Source organism: Pleurotus ostreatus, assembly GCF_014466165.1.
Source record: "Pleurotus ostreatus strain PC9 chromosome Unknown scaffold_4, whole genome shotgun sequence".
Lineage (NCBI taxonomy): Eukaryota > Fungi > Basidiomycota > Agaricomycetes > Agaricales > Pleurotaceae > Pleurotus > Pleurotus ostreatus.
Genome location: NW_023503159.1, coordinates 76222 through 92974, shown reverse-complemented (window position 1 = coordinate 92974; position 16753 = coordinate 76222). Strand labels below are relative to the sequence as shown.

At 52.3% G+C, this 16753-nt stretch overlaps 5 protein-coding genes across 5 annotated transcripts; 2 read left to right on the top strand and 3 right to left on the bottom strand.

Moving 5' to 3' along the window:
• Positions 1–337: 337 nt before the first annotated feature.
• Positions 338–875, bottom strand: PC9H_005861 (uncharacterized protein; the record flags this gene model as incomplete). Its single annotated transcript, XM_036775420.1, has 3 exons — positions 338–454; positions 510–668; positions 732–875. The coding sequence occupies 3 exons, from the start codon at positions 873–875 to the stop codon at positions 338–340; spliced, it is 420 nt and encodes a 139-aa protein (XP_036631439.1).
• Positions 876–2535: 1660 nt separating this feature from the next.
• On the bottom strand, positions 2536–3204 carry PC9H_005860 (uncharacterized protein; the record flags this gene model as incomplete). The annotated part of the gene is made up of 1 exon (XM_036775419.1): positions 2536–3204. One exon carries the CDS (start codon positions 3202–3204, stop codon positions 2536–2538), a length of 669 nt encoding a protein of 222 aa, XP_036631438.1.
• Positions 3205–4530: 1326 nt separating this feature from the next.
• PC9H_005859 (uncharacterized protein) lies at positions 4531–4855 on the bottom strand (the record flags this gene model as incomplete). The annotated part of the gene is made up of 2 exons (XM_036775418.1): positions 4531–4647; positions 4697–4855. The coding sequence occupies 2 exons, from the start codon at positions 4853–4855 to the stop codon at positions 4531–4533; spliced, it is 276 nt and encodes a 91-aa protein (XP_036631437.1).
• A 3301-nt stretch (positions 4856–8156) lies between these two features.
• On the top strand, positions 8157–8705 carry PC9H_005858 (uncharacterized protein; the record flags this gene model as incomplete). Its single annotated transcript, XM_036775417.1, has 3 exons — positions 8157–8207; positions 8375–8533; positions 8589–8705. The coding sequence occupies 3 exons, from the start codon at positions 8157–8159 to the stop codon at positions 8703–8705; spliced, it is 327 nt and encodes a 108-aa protein (XP_036631436.1).
• A 5709-nt stretch (positions 8706–14414) lies between these two features.
• Positions 14415–14681, top strand: PC9H_005857 (uncharacterized protein; the record flags this gene model as incomplete). The annotated part of the gene is made up of 2 exons (XM_036775416.1): positions 14415–14490; positions 14539–14681. 2 exons carry the CDS (start codon positions 14415–14417, stop codon positions 14679–14681), a joined length of 219 nt encoding a protein of 72 aa, XP_036631435.1.
• Positions 14682–16753: the final 2072 nt, after the last annotated feature.

Genomic DNA, 16753 nt, shown 5'->3' with positions numbered 1-16753 from the left:
CTCCAAATGTATGATATCGAAACCGTGGTGGCGATGACTCAGCCTTCCCTGGACGATGTGTTCGCGTTCGCGACACCAGAACCTGCGGGCGATGCAGCACCCATATTCTGCGGCTTCCCAGTACGACTGCTCCGAACACGTTAACAATGATACGCAGGTTCACGTTGCGGGCACTGAGACGGGGATTTACAGATGGGTTGACCTAGGATATTCCACACTTTACGAGGAGCACTGCTAGTCAATCACGCTGATATGGAGTTCGAACAAATCACTATGTGCGTTACATTCCGTACTGTATCGTCTGCCTCAGTACATCCAAGACGACTCTCGCAATGGATCAAGTGAGAGTGGCGGTGATAGCGACATTGGCTGCAATTGCGTCGCTGGTAACTCTGCCTTGGGTGATGCTGAAGTTTCCTCCGCTGAACTCAAAAGAGAAGGCGGTGAGTTGGTCCTGTATAAAGCATTCCCAGTCAGTGCAGATTCAACTGAAGACACGTCATCCATACGTTGCCATAGTGGACGATGTAGCTTCCCGTGGTAGAGAACTGCTCCTTCTGGTTGATAACCAGTGTGACGGGGGCAGCGCCTCCAGGAGGGGAGATGGTAAGATCGTCGACGCCGAGGTTCTGGACGGCTATGGCTTTCACGGTGATGTGCTTGACCATCTGTATAAAATCATTAGATACTGATACTGCACAGTCTCGAGACGAAGGATGAGAGGCACTGACTGTAGAGCGAAGTTGTGGGTAAGTAGTAGCGTTGGATGCTGGAGATTTGGGGACCATCCCAGAGCAGTATTTATACTCTTCAGAACTGCGTACCTCTATTTGGAGTCGCTCATGAGGTTTGAGGAAGTCAGATACATCCAGCATCTGTGGCGCAGAAATTGGGGTCCTACACTTGACGTGACAATACAGGATACCCTGATTTGGATGTTGCTCATGTTGCAGAATCTGAATTGGAATCTGTGTGAGCCGCAAGCATGAAGACATTCAAGCGAGCCCTTAGTCTCCGGCTTTAGATCACCTCCGAGCACTCGAACTGGGACATTGAGGACAGCGAGACCTCGTGACTACAACCCCAGAATACACCTTGGGAAAACCACCAACACGAACCACAGCTAAGCTTCTTATCCTGCGTACTTTCCATCTTGAGTGATTCACATCAGTATCTATTTCAGCGGTGGATTCTGAGCCCTTCTTCGAAGTGGTGCCTAGTAACCTATGTCCCGGTGTTGCGTCGTCTCCGGTTACTTGAACAGGAACTTTTGTTCCCTCCCTCCCCATGTGGTAATCGGAGTGCTTGGATGCCAGTCAGTGTGCCGCTGAAGTCAAAATTCCAAGGCCGCTGAAGTCGCTGAAACAACGCGCTGAGCATGATTCTGATCTTCATTGTCAGATCTAGGAGGGATCATTTCGCCTGTTCGGATGCAAATAACTCCACAGTCGGTGTCTTTTATCACAAAGACGCAATACCCAGTTCTACTACCATAAATAGGATCCTGACAGGCGTAATTCTTTCAGTGTTTGACAAAACTTCGTTTTCATCACCCGCGTGGATGGCAGACTTACCAAGAACCAACGATTGTCCGACGGCACCGCAGTATGAATCTGGGGTGACATAGGAAGGCAGGCAGTTTCCGATAAATCTAGGCATCCGTCAGAGAAGGAGCCATGACCAGTTCGACCACCACGTAGCTGCGGAGGAATGACGATGAGCAACGCAGCATATGATTAAAAGAAGCAGATACGACAGTGTTCTCTGCACCCTAAATTGTGTCCTGAAGCTTCTGGTTTAAGCACCCGGAGGTGATCGAGCACCGGAGACTGGGAACTCACATTAGAAGGTGGCTGGATGTGTACTGCTCATATTTGTGGTTGGCCAGGCTGTTCTTGAGCCCGAAGGACAACTGCGAGCTTCGCAAGAAGTGGGGTACTCAGGTACCAGTAGCAGCGACACAGAAACTGCGGCCCTACGCTTGACATGGGAACTTGACACAGATGTTGTCCATGTGATGTGTTTCGAGGAATGGAAGGGTGTTCATGTGAGTCCTTAGTCTCCGGCATGATAACATTGGTGGATACTTTAAGCGAAACTATTGTAAATGTCGTACAGTTCAGGAAAGCCTACCCATGACATATACTAATCCATGTTCCGGCGTTGTATCGTCTCCGGTTACTTGAATGAGATTGTTTATATGGTTCCTCAATGGAAGCCTTGAAGCGGTGCGGTGGCCGATGGCAGAGCTGGGATTCATGGCTGGCCGTGGGGACGAGCAGGGTTCGGCACGGGGTGCTGCTATTGCTAGCGTTCCCTGTGTAGACCCAAAGGCAGAGGCAGAGGCGACAGAGGCGACACACGCTCTGGCGCAGAGCTCGGCGCGGAGATCTCATGATCGGACCTCCGTCCTCATTGTACTCAGCACATCTTGAGGCTGTTTAGGGAGTTGTCTTCCATCGTCATGCACGGCACGGCGACGCTCTCACAGTACACACTGCACTGGGGATCGAAATCCATCACTTCGTGGGTGCGTTATGCGAGTAGCCCGGGTGTCTTCAGCTCAGGGTTGATGATCCCGTTGAGCGCGTCCCGCTGCGGCCATTCCTCCACACGCAGCGCGTCTTCCCCTCTGTGTGTGTGACCCAGGGCTCGGCGTCCCAGATCGTGTTCCAAGTAATTCCGGACATCACGGGAACAGCAGTGAGGAAGGAGTAGTGACGACGCCTTCCTGCGCCCGCAACTTTGCTGTGTATCCCATAAGCGCGAGGATGGCGTAGACGGTGGCAAGGCGCAGGGCGTCTGGGGTACATGGAGGCGGTGGGTGGGTGCCTCGAGGTCGACCTGTGGAGTGCTGAGCCCGGGGTCCTGTTGTGAGGTGTGGATGATTTGGTGTATGCCGATAGGAGAGGGAGCGTCGGCCTTCGAAAATAAGCAGAATGACATGCCTCCGCTGATGCGTGCAGATATCTTCCGGGTGTTGTTGCGCACCTTAGAACGACAATAAAAGTCTGCACCGAGCAGAACCACTCGGGGGAGGTGGACGTCGACTGCGCTCGGGATCGTAGCCAGTTGCAGCCGTCCTTCTCCCCACTCCCATTCGGAAACCCTCCTTCTCCTCCACTCCCACTCGGAGTAGTCCGTCCATCGCCCGCTAGCGGGCTGAACACGCCGGGATGGGCTAGCGAGGTCCGTCATATACATAGCGGAGTACTGGTGCGCTTCGGATGATGTCTTCTCGCTGCTCCGATGACGCAGAACCTATGCCGACAACAGGAAACCTCCGCTCTCGTTCGGACAAAGTATGGCGCGGAGCGCGGCGGGACGGCGCACCAGCACTGAGCACTGAGTACCGGGCATTCGGCGCCGGTATGGACATGGGAGACTCCGTAGTGAAGCGGCAGTAATCACATCTGGAAAGTATGCGGAGTATGCGGAGATGGGAATTAGAATGAGAGGGAGGGCTTGAGGGCTGTGCGACGAACGGGGGTGGAGACGTGGGCGGGCTGTCGCATTGATTGCGTAAGACTACGGCTATATCCCGTGTCCTAATGTGCAGGAATTTCAAGAGCAGCCTGTTTAGCATGTCAGTTCAAGCGTTCAAGTTTGGGAGCCGAGTGTGCGCACCCCAACAGCATCTTCCTCGATAGCTGACACCACCTTGGACCACTCCGAGGGTGAGACACGGTCTAATGAGAGCGCCCCAGCGACGGCTGTAGATTAGGTGAAGGATAATAAGTTTCGAACACCCGGGATGCATAGATTCAGCTGGGTACGCACCATAAAACGTGCAACTCCGGTCCAACTATTCAAAAACTCCGCGGCGCGCTCTGGGTGGTCGCTGAGCTGGCGCTGAGCGCTGCGGTATCGCAGAGCCGTAGGGCTGTGGACGCCACTACTTGTATGGAGAGCAAAAAATCCTACATAGGATCGACTTGTCCCAGTCGCACGTAGATAGAGGAACTTGCAGTGTAATATCTGCCAGAAGGTTGCGTGAATGTGGAAGGAAGACGAAGCCGTGGGCGCTGGAAAATGAGGCGTTGTGCCGATCTTATCCGATCTCGCTGATTGGACTGCGAGCGTGTTAGCCTTCTGCCAATAAAGTTGCGTATCCTGTCGGGCGAAGCTTGTTCTATCGAGGAGTCCCCTTCCGTTAAGTGATCGTGTGGGTACACCATCTCAATTCTGGGCACCAAGTTCTCTATGAGAATTGAACCACCAGGCTCATCGTTGTGGGAGCGCTCTCGATACTGCAGCCAAGGTACGATACAATTCCCGATACTCACTTCTGGGTCATTGTCAGATGGACTTAGCCTTCGCCACAAGAGGGTTGTCACTTCAAAGTTCGAAGCAGCATGGAAGCGTTCGAAGAGTGGATCACCCAGTCTAGGTACGTTTCTTCGCTTTCTCAACCATTCATTTCCCTCCTAGCCAATCACACTGATACCACATTCGAACAAATCACTACATGTGTTACATGCCATACTATATCGCCTGATTAATCGCCTCCAAGCTGACTCTCACAACAGATCAGGCGAGGGTGGGGGTGATAGCGACATTGGCCGCAATCGCATCGTCGGTGACTCTTCCTTGAGTGATGCTAAAGTTTCCTCCACTGAGCTCGAAAGAGAAAGCGGTCAGGAGGTCCTATCATTGTGAGTCAGTGAAGATTCAATTGAAGGTAACATGATAATACAGTGCCGTAGCGGGCAGTATATCCACCCTGGACAGTGAACTGCGCCTGCTGGTTGATAGCCAGTGTGACGGTGGGAGCGCCTCCGGGAGGAGCAATAGTAACATCGTTGATACCGAGATTTTGAATATTGATGGCTTTCACGGTGATGTATTTGACCATCTTTAATAAATCATCAGATACTGCAGAGCCTCAAGGCGAACGATGAGCGGAACTGACCGTAGCTTGAAGTTTGTGTGTAAGTAATCGATTGAAGTAGCGTTGGATGCTGGAGAATTGGGGACCAACCCAGAGCAGTATTTATACCTCTAAAAATCGTTTACTGCTATTCTGTGACGGATATGAGGCCTGCGGCCCGAAGCTTGAGGTGGATGAAGAGCACCTTCTTCGGTGCAGAAACTGGGGTCCTACGCTTGACATGGGAACACAGAACATCTTGACACAGATGTTGTGGTGTTCCAAATCGAAATGAGGAATGGAAGGGTGTTCGTGCAAGTGACTAGTCTCCGGCGTGATAACCTCTCCGGATACTTTAAGCGGGACAATTGAGAATGCGGTATGGTTCAGGAAAAACTACCCACAACGACACATCATACTCACACATTTTCCGGCGTTGTATCGCCTCCGGTTCCTTGAACATACTGTTTCTATCATTCCTCAATTGATACATACTAGACCACTCGAGCAACAACCAAGGATTTGGCCCCGGACATTTTTCAATACCGGACCTTCATTCTTGTCCAATTGATGTCACCCTCCGACAGTCAAGCTAGCTCGCTTACTAGACCCCGCCCGACAGCATTATGGCCTTAAACAAACGATCAATCGCTCCTTGCAGCACATAAATATCGCTCCAGTGGTCCAACAATCAGATATACAAGCTCCATTCGCCGCCTACTTCTCTCTGAATTCGTCTCAGTTCATTCTCTACTGGTACCCACAACTTGGCTAAAGGTGACGGCCGATTTGTGATGTCCTTGTAGTCATATTGACCTATGTCTTCATGTATAGATGTCTGAAGCTACCACTGATACTGCCGGGGTGGTTGCTCTCGTCGAAGGTCCAGAGATCACTCTGGCACCTTGGCCGATCTACACTACAGCCAAGGCCGTCGGTGTGAAAAATCGTGGCAGTCAGGACATCGAAATCCAACCTCCTGGCAGTTACAACCGTGTTACTGTGAAAGTGGATGACAAGGAGGAGTTTCACGTTGAGGGCAGATATACTGGCCGTTACCCAGGGGTATTCTCAAATTTATTGCCTATATTAACTGCGCTAATTCCGGAAATGTTTCAAGACAAAGTACGATGCATTTTCTTTTACATTTGAGAACGGGAATGTATCCGTCGAGCACGGCAAGGGCACTGCGCCCGGGGCCAACATCAGGATCTATATCACTATAACTTGATTTCTTATGCTCTACACAACTGTAGTATGTATGGTCACAAGTTTGGAGGGGGACTCAGACCGACAATCACAGAAATCGAGAAATTGACCTGACTATACTCATGAACGTGTCGCAGAAGTCCAAACTTGAGTCCTGGAAAAGTTGCTGTTACAGTCGACTCTGTCATAACCCATGACCGTCATAACCCATACTCTGCCGAAACCCATACATTTTCCCATCCACCAAGTTGGTTCGCAGGGAAATCCCATATCTCTGCGATACCTGATAACCCATACTTTTTGGGGATGTCAAAACCCATATGTATATGTTATTTTTGTCATATATTTAATTAAATTTGTTGTAAGCGGTTGAATTATGAAACTAAAAACCATTTTTGAGTCCGCACTCTACATGATTGAGCTCCCTGTACTTAAAAGGAGGCTAGAAATCCTCCAACGTGCCACTAGGAATCGGAAAGAGGAACTTCAAACTCGCATTCAGCAAAAGAAGCCTATTACGGAGGTCATGGCCGCGTCGGTTCTTCGTGGATATATTAGTGACCTCGATTCTCCGCTTTTCCGTAGATTGGAGGACTCCCTCGAGTCGTTGGGCATACAGACTCGATATGAGACGGTTTCTCGCACCATGAAAGCAACAAAGATTTCCGACCACTTTGCTAGCATTTGACATTTTCATGGCTTTCCTCTCTAACTATAGTAGACTTTAGTCTTGCTTTAATCTTTCCTTGTCATATATATTATAGTTACAGCCGTAGTCCTGTAAATAAATCCACCGACTAATTCGACAGCGATTTTTCTTAGACGCCCAAATAGGCGCTTTGAGTTAACCCATACTCTCTCAAAACCCATAGCCCAGCACGTCCACCGAGGGTCATGGGTTATGACAGAGTCGACTGTATATCACTGACTATACCACGGTGTCACGCATGTCATGATCGCAGAAGCGCTTGAGATTCCCGCTTCAAGGTTTCCATTGAGGAACCATATAAACAATCTCATTAAAGTAACCGGAGACGATACAATGCCGGAACATGGATTAGTATATGTCACGGGTAGGCTTTCCTGAACTGTACCACACTTACAATAGTTTCGCTTAAAGTATCCACCAATGCTATCATGCCATAGACTCATGACTCACATGAACACCCTTCCATTCCTCGAAACACATCACATGGACAACATATGTGTCAAGTTCCCATGTCAAGCGCCGCAGTTTCTGTGTCGCGGAAGTTGCTCTTCATACTGCTCTCGTGTAAATGGGGCAATGACGAAGGCCTGGTCTATCTTTATCTGCGCTCTAGGCGTGCTGCTACTGGTACCTGAGTACCCCAACTTCTTGCGAAGCTCGCAGTTGTTCTTCGGACTCAGGAACAGCCTGGCCAATCACAAATACGAGCAGTACACATCCAGCCACCTTGTAATGTGAGTTCCCAGTCTCCGGTGCTCGATCGCCTCCGGGTGCTTAAACCAGAAGCTTCAGGACACAATTTAGGGTGCAGAGAACACTGTCGTATCTGCTTCTTTTAATCATGTGCTGGGGAGCTCATTGTCATTCCTCCGCAGCTACGTGGGTATACAACTGCCTCGTGGTGGTCGAACTGGTCATGGCTCCTTCTCTGACGGATGTGTAGATTTATTGGAAACTGCCTGCCTTCCTATGTCACCCCAGATTCATACTGCGGTGCCGTCGGAAACTCGTTGTTTCTTGGTAAGTCTGCCATCCACGCGAGCTGTCAACCACTGAGAGAATTACGCCTGTCAGAATCCTATTTATGGTGGTAGAACTGGGTATTGCGTCTTTGTGATAAAAGACACCGACCCCATGTGGTAATCGGAGTACTTGGATGCCAATCAGAGTGCCGCTGAAGTCAAAATTCCAAGGCCGCTGCAGTCGCTGAAACGACGCGCTTAGCATGATTCTGATCTTCGTTGTCAGATCTAGGAGGGATCATTTTGCCTGTTCGGATGCAAATAACTCCACGGAGGGAGGGAACAAAAGTTCCTGTTCAAGTAACCGGAGACGACGCAACACCGGACCCCAGTTTCTGCGCCACAGATGCTGGATGTATCTGACTTCCTCAAACCTCATGAGCGACTCCAAATAGAGGTACGCAGTTCTGACGAGTATAAATACTGCTCTGGGATGGTCCCCAAATCTCCAGCATCCAACGCTACTTCAATCGATTACTTACACACAAACTTCGCTCTACAGTCAGTTCCTCTCATCCTTCATCTCGAGACTGTGCAGTATCAGTATCTAATGATTTAATACAGATGGTCAAGTACATCACCGTGAAAGCCATAGCCGTCCAGAACCTCGGCGTCGACGATCTTACCATCTCCCCTCCTGGAGGCGCTGCCCCCGTCACACTGGTTATCAACCAGAAGGAGCAGTTCTCTACCACGGGAAGCTACATCGTCCACTATGGCAACGTATGGATGACGTGTCTTCCGTTGAATCTGCACTGACTGGGAATGCTTTATACAGGACCAACTCACCGCCTTCTCTTTTGAGTTCAGCGGAGGAAACTTCAGCATCACCCAAGGCAGAGTTACCAGCGACGCAATTGCAGCCAATGTCGCTATCACCGCCACTCTCGCTTGATCCATTGCGAGAGTCGTCTTGGATGTACTGAGGCAGACGATACAGTACAGAATGTAACGCACATAGTGATTTGTTCGAACTCGATATATCAGCGTGATTGACTAGCAGTGCTCCTCGTAAAGTGTGGAATATCCTAGGTCAACCCATCTGTAAATCCCCGCATCAGTGCCCGCAACGTGAACCTGCGTCTCATTGTTAACGTGTTCGGAGCAGTCGTACTCGGAAGCCGCAGAGTGTGGGTGCTGCATCGCCCGCAAATTCTGGTGTCGCGAACACGAACGCATTGCCCATGGAGGGAACGCCTAATGGCGGTGGTGCGGATATCCGTTGGTCGTTCTACCCCTCCACGCGAGCTTCAGGTCCCCGTGTCATTGCATGAAACACGCCACAGAGATGGAGCCCAAAGAAAATGGGCGATGCAGGGGCATCGGTTGAGACGCGCTGCCGAGACACGCAAGTCGCGTGGTTGTCTGGGCACGTAATCGCAGACGGTATTCAACACGATATGAGAGAATTGGGTTGGTGCGGGGGCGAAGGGAAACAAAACTAAGAACCCGGAACGAGGGTCTACACCGGATAGGTGCCGATGGCGCAGGCAATAGACAAACTCCGCGTGAACGTATCAAAGCGCCTGCACGCTAGGCGACTGTCCTTTTACGACCTCGAGGCCGGCGTCCATGCTCTAACAATAACAAGCATCGGTGACGAGCATGGGACGTGCCGTTGGCAGAACCCGCCTTCTGTCGCTGGCCAATGTCCTACTTCTAAGGAAGGCAGAAGGTAGACGACGTGGCCGACATAGTCTCGAGCTGGGAGGTCGTCGAGTATGGGCCGGCACTCAGTCCGAAACGGGGAGTAACGCACGAGAAGTCCGTACGGCGGCAATAACGAGAGGGAGGCCTCAACGCACTCTCCAACAGTCGGAGACTAGGTGTGTGGCATGCCCAGGCGCAAGAGAGTGCGTCGAGAACAAAGGAGTTGGGCATTAGCGCAGGGCGGATTTAGTGTTCCTCTTGACCACCGACAAAAAGCCTGATGTATAATGTATGGTGTATTGGTGTGGAGTGTTGTACGGAAGATGAATTCTTAGAATGAGAAGAAAAGTCTGCACCGAGCAGAACCACTCGGAGGAGGTGGACGTCGACTGCGCTCGGGATCGCAGCCAGTTGCAGACGTCCTTCTCCCTACTGCCATGCGGAGCAGTCCGTCCATCGCCTGGCTATTGGGCTGAACACGCCGGGATGGGGTAGCGAGGTCCGTCATATAGCGGAGTATCAGTGCGCTTCGGACGATGCCTCCTCGCTGCTCCATCGACGCAGAACCTATGCCGAAAACAGAAACCCACCCTCTCGTTCGGACGGAATCATCGCGCGGAGCGTGGCGGGACGGCGCGCCAGCACCAGGCATTCAGCGACGATATATATGAGGTATGCAAGGATCCGTACGGGGCGGTAATCACATCTGGAAAGCGGAACGAGAGCGGAGGCTTGAGGACTGCGCGACTGCGACGAACGGGGGTGGAGATGCAAGATGCGCGCGGGATGTCGCGTTGATTGCTTGGGACCACGGCCATATCCCGCGTCTAAATTTTCAGGGATCTCAAGAACGCCTGTTCCGCATGTCAGTTCAAGCGTCCAAGCTTGGGGGCCGAGTGTACGCACCACAACAGCATGGTTCCCCGTATCTACCCCTGCCTTGCACCCCTCCGACGGCGAGACACGCACACGGTCCAACGCGAGCTCCCCAGCGACGGCGGCTGCAGACCAGGTGAAGAATAATAAGTTTCGAACACCCAGGATGCATAGATTCAGCGGGGTGCATGCCGTAAAAACGTTCAATTCCGATCCGACTATTCAAGAACTCCGCGGCACGTTCTGGGTGGTCGCTGAGGTGGCGCTGGCATGTGGTGCCACTGTGATTGTCGTGGTACCGAGTTAAGATTGTGGGTGGCGATTTAGCGATTGGGGTCGGAACGGCAGGTGGAGACTGCAATCAGATCATCAATCATCGACCGCGAGCCAAACGACGGTGACTTGGAATTGGATATTGGCAGCTCACCGGTGTACTCCCGAACTACACCCTCCACACCGAGCTGATATAAGATGTCTATCATGGGGTATTCTGAGGCTGAGGAGACACATGTTTCACTGAACGTGGAGCGTACCTTGTTGGCATTGCCGTGAAAACATTGAAGCTGAAGCTGAGGCGGAAAGCGGCGTCGGCCGTCCCTGCGGTAGTGGGTGATACTGGAGTATGTATGCCGAGCGTTGGAAGGGGAGAAGGTACCGACACAAACGGGTGATGCAGCGGGCGCCTCGGCTTCGTTCGCTGGTCAGGCATGCATGCATGAGGTAGCTTCGATACCCGAAAATGACCAGGGAGGAGACGCACCAACGCGCGCAGTACGCCCCCAAAGCGGGGATGACAGCAGCGGTTGACGATGTCTACAACTTCGGTTGAAGGTATCTCGTAGTGCAAAGCAGTAGGTCGAGGTCAAGGTCGAGGTAGGGTATGGAGCAGAAATGCAAAGCGCGACCCGGGATGTGTAGCGTGCAGGAAGAACCAGAGTTGCAGCAAACACGCGTACACTCAACATAGTGCCTGTTTGACGTCGTTTCTATTCTTGAGAGTTATAAGTGCGTCGGGCTTTGTACGCTTCTGCCATAGTCCTGTGTTCGGAAACGCACCAAATGCGCTGCACCCAGAGGATTGATCTCGGCCTCGACGCCATCACTTCCATCAAACTCAATCGCGCTTGGTCGTACGGGTCGTCCGGGTGTATGGCGAGTGGCATACACAAGGGTGACAAGGTAGGGCTATGCCAATGTCTACGATGAGTAAGATCAACATCTGATGGTATTTCTCGCCTTTAAGGGGAGATGCAAAGAGGGAGGCAATCGGGGGACTCGCTGCATGGTGAATCTAAAATAACCAGCACCACGGGTTTCCCCTTCTATCCTAGACGTTGCCTCCTTTCCTCCCACGCGAAAAGCTGGCATAGAGCTCCGTGGGACATATGTATCGAGATATCATGTCACGTCTATCGAAGTTGAGGTGAGAGCAGCGGCGTCAGCGTCCACCCGTCAAGTACTTATGCCTGAGGACATATGCGAGACATCTACACACAGTATAGCAGTATAGTCCGCAAAGTCCACTGTTCGCCTCTAGGCTCTCGCAGGCCGCCAACGCCAATGCGACATCAGCCAAGTTGTCTACCGAGGAAGTGTCACCAACAGGCGACATGTATTTGGGAGCGCTACAGACCAGAAATATCCGTGCGGGATGCGTCAGGCAACTACGATGCATTCAGAGCTTCAGAGCTTCAATATAGCTTCGACGTTCGTCATGGCTGGGGCCCCAGGTGTGAATGTGGAGGTGGAGGTGCGCACGGGCTCTAAGAAGGCCTCGAAAGCCAGTCGGATGAGGGATGAGGGATGATCGAAGACGCATGATGTATTGGTGTATTGGTGTGTTGGTGTGTTGGTGTAGAGTATCGCACGGAAGATGAATCCACGGAGTAATGATCTAATCGATATCCCATCGCCGCAGTGCACGCAGGTCAGTGTCATTCGAAGAGGTTGGATTATCACCCTAGCCCAACAGTACCGAGCACCACCTCAGATGCCCAGAAGCCTGGAGAATGATTAATGAGCACCTGAGACCTGCGAAAACGTACGACGAACAACGCACAGTTGATTCGATTCGATTCGATTCGATGCGATGCGTTCCACGCTCCAAGAAACCCAAGCTCAAGCTCAAGCTCAAGCTCAAGGGTCAAGCTCCAGGGACAAGAGGCGGTGCGCTGGTGAGTGTCAGGCGGGGGGGAGTAGGTCGAGGGCGGAGCCGCATGGTACGGGAAACGGGAAACGGGAACGAGGCACGCACGGAATTGAGTACAGTAGCAGTAGACAGTAGACAGTATGCGAAGCTCAGGCGACGGAACTTGGGATATGGATATGGCAAGTAGCTGCAAGGGACGACGAACAGGGTTACCAAGCAGCGCTGATTTTGACGGGTGGAAAAATGGGACTTCGCGGGTGTGAAATGTATGGTATATATGAAAGAAATGAAAGGAAAGAAAGGAAGTTTTTGAGAGGTAGCGGTTTCGTGAGGTAGCGGTTAGAGAATCGAGAATCACTACGGGGTATGAGGATACCTCGAGTTAGACCGGCCACCACCCGCCCACGAAACCGGCGCCTACGAACCCGTCGCTGAAAAAAAAAGAAACACTTCTTCCAAGAGGCTCGCAAGCAACCATTCTTGTTTGTCGAGCGACGACTGCATAGGCATAGACGACTCGGTACTCTCTTTCTCTTTCTGCTCGTCTGGGTGCTGATAGATGATAGATGGGTAGATGGGTATGTGCGCAGCGGCGAGGGCGAGGGCGAGGGCGAGGGCGAGGGCGAGGGCGGGGACGGTGGCGGGACGGTGACGGGACGGGAGAAGGGAGAAGCGATGATGGATGGATGAAACAGAGGATGAAAAAGAGAGGAAAAGTCGGGGGGGGGTTGGTGGTTTGGTGGTTTGGCGATACTGGATACTGGATACTGTGGCCAAACAACGTCGGGAGGGGGAGGGTCCGTGCACAGAGTCACAGAGTCACAGAGTCACAGACAACGTGGTGGCGTCGAATCTCGATGGTCCGTGGTCCGTGAGTCGTGCGTGTGAGTCGTGACACTCCGTTTTAAATTTGAGGCCGCCAAGCATCAAGCATCAACGAATCAAGCATCAACAAATCAACGAATCAACGAATCAACGAATCAACAAATCAACAAATCAACGCATCAACAAATCAACGGCACGCCCTACAGACCAGACGGCGCTTGCAATTGGGCACACGTACACGGGGGCCGTGCACATGCATCGCATACTCACATACTCACATACTCACATAAACATACATTGACAGCACGCTCGAGCTCTGATGTTCTGATGTTCTGATGTTCTAGTGTTCTCATTTTCATTTTGATTTCGATTGTCTTTTTGGGACGAGGTACGGTCTTTCTGGGACGAGGTATGGTCTTTCTGGGACGCGGTATGGATGTCCACACCTACACCTCCATCATCATCATCATCATCATCATCATCATCATCATCATCGTAGGATACATCGTGTCTCTACGCCGCATGCATGCATGATTCGGAACATCCTCGTGCAATGTGCACGCCCATCCCGAGAGCAGACCCCAGACCCCAGACCCCCGCGCTCAGCGCTAGACGATTTACCCGGAACGCGAGATACAGATTCAAAACAGGCTCCCGATTCCCGCACCGTATTGCGTAATAAGTAATAATGGGGTCGCAAGTTGCAAGTTTCCCGTTTGAAATCTGCCTGACTGCCTTAATGGACGCGGATGTCACATCGTTTCGCAATTTCCCGCGTCGCCTTCGCCTTCGCCTTCGCCATCTGTTTATCGCCATCCGTTCATCGCCTGGTCCCGCCAACCCGCGTATGTGTATGGCGCAGATGTGTCCTGAGACGGGCCGGCACCATCAGGAGTTGGGAGGTGGGAGCCACCGCCGACCGGTCTCCTGTGGTGCGAAGTAGTATACGTATATACGTATACGGGACAAGGGGTCGTGCGCATGGTTTACCCTTATATCTGGGCACACTCGCTGCTTCGAAAGCCTTTTCACCGCTAATTGCTCTATTCTCGTAACTACAGGGAGCTACGATGGCGGGGTCCAAGAGATCGCGGCTATGAAACTATGACTATGAACGACGGGGTGTCGCCATTCTCCACCCCATCGGATGCGCCGCTGCTAACGAATCGAATCGAATCGAGTATGCGTCGTAAGCGATAGTTCGTGTTTACATACTCACGCTGAGGAGAGGAGGGCATCGTGCTCAAGCGCTCGCCTCTTGAACGTATCCTTCGCGTCGAACGGATCGAGCATCCGGTGATTCGGGAGGTTCGCTTCAAGCTCAAGGCCAAGGCTAATGTCAATGTTCACGGAGAAGCCAAGACGGGGTGATATGAATTGGGGTGAGGTGCGCGAAGATGGGATGGGCTGGAAGTCTGGATGAAGAGTCGGGTAACGTGGGGATTGGGGGGCTTGGTGCGCGGCGTACACGTATAAGTACACAGGGATGTACGATATACACGGGATATACCTATACCTCTATGCATGTCGTGCCGCGTCCTGTAGTGATGCGAACGCCAACGACGATGCCAGCGATAACAGGGACTATCCTATCGATTATCGTCCTGTTCGTGTGATCTACGGGAGCTGGAGGGGGAGCGTGTATTGGAGGGGAGAGGTCCTATCCGATCGAAAGAGGGAAGAGGGGAGCGCAGGCGAGGGGAGGATACACGGACGTTGCGCGGGTATCGTGTACCGTGTAATGCATCGCTGAGCGCTAAGTGTGAAGTACTAAGTAGACGCGAAGAGGGAAGATGGACAAGGTGAGAGGGTGAAGTTGGACGGTGGACGGTGGACGGTGGTGCGTGTGCGTGCGTGCGTGGTGAATCAGGGGTTCGAGTATGGAGAGCTCCGTGCGTCTGGGAGATAGTGATTGGGCGTGTCGACGGCGGTGCACGCGTGACGTGTGAGCGTCATGCCTTGCATTGCATTCATGCTCGCCGTAATCATACGTGTGTGTTGGTGTGTGTTCCTGTGTTCATGCCTACGCGCTGCATTGAGATTTCCCAGATATCCAACGTCGCCATACGTGCGGATGTATCCATAAGTCGAGAGTGGGTTCCACCAATGTGACGGTTCGTACGTTCGTACGTTCGTATGTTCAAACATTCCAACGTTCAAACGGACAAACGGCCAAAAGGCCAATGACGTTCGTGACGCAGATGACGTCGATTTGCGCGTGTTATGCTCGGGGGGCATTCGCGAAGGAAGCCTTCTCTGACTCGGTCTTCGGATGGTTCAAACGTTCAAACGTTCACTACAACTAGCACTATAGCTATCCACCCTGTCCTTTCGATCTCCTATGGTACGCGCGTGCGCAGCTGCTAGTTGGCGCGTGTCGGCGTGGATATAGCTATATAGGGTTGGGTGTCGTGATAGCGATGAAATGGTGGTGGTGATGGTTCGTGTGGTGTTTAGGTACGTCCTCTTCCCTACTCACTTACACTTCTCCTATTCGTAGTCGTTTCGTATTCGCTTCGCATTCGTAGTCGTACTCCTCCTACCTCTTTCCAAACTACCTCTTTCCAACCTCCTCGACAGAGCGACAACACACAACACACAACACATCAGCGACATCGACGTCGACTCTCAACGTCGCTCCCGACTCTACATCTCTACATCTCTACATCCCGACTCACTTCCGAATTCCCCCCCCCCCACTCCGGAGTCCGCACGCGATGGCACTTATTGCATCCACGCCCACGCCCACGTCCGCATTCCATCCGCCCACTCCGCGTCCTCGTTTCACCCGCAGACGGCCGAGTACACTGAGTAGACGACCTGAGTATACGACCAGGTAGACTGAGTAGACGGCCGAGTACACGTAGACCGATTAAACCAGTACGGAATTCGTCCGTCTCCTCACTTCACTTCAAGTCCATCCCCACCCAACCGTCTCCTCCTTCACGCCTTCGCCCCACCTCACCTCCACCCTTCCACCCCAATCAACCCTTCCACCTCACCTCAATCACTCCTCCCCACCCTACACAATCTCACCGCACCGTCGACGCCACCGTGTTCGCGCGCGCCTCGGACGTACGTACATCAGGGAATCGGGGAACTGGAGTGGCCCATCTGCTGATTTGCTGATTTGCTGATCTGCTTGTGCGGGGACGAGCTGGGATGAGGTGAAATGAGGAGGTGAGAGGGTGCAAGGGGCGCAAGGGTGCAAGGAAGAGGTGAGGTGAGGTGAGGTGAGGTGAGTACTTCCTTTGCGTTTGCCTTTGCGTTTGCGTTTGCGTTGTTTGCTTTTGCGTTTGCGTTTCCCTCTGTGGGTTTGTGGGTTTTCATCCGCATCCACGCGCGCCGCATGCATATCCATACCATATACCGGGAAGCGGGAGCACGAGCGCATACATACGGGGATGTACGCCTACGGGGCGCCTCCCATCTCCCATCCTCCC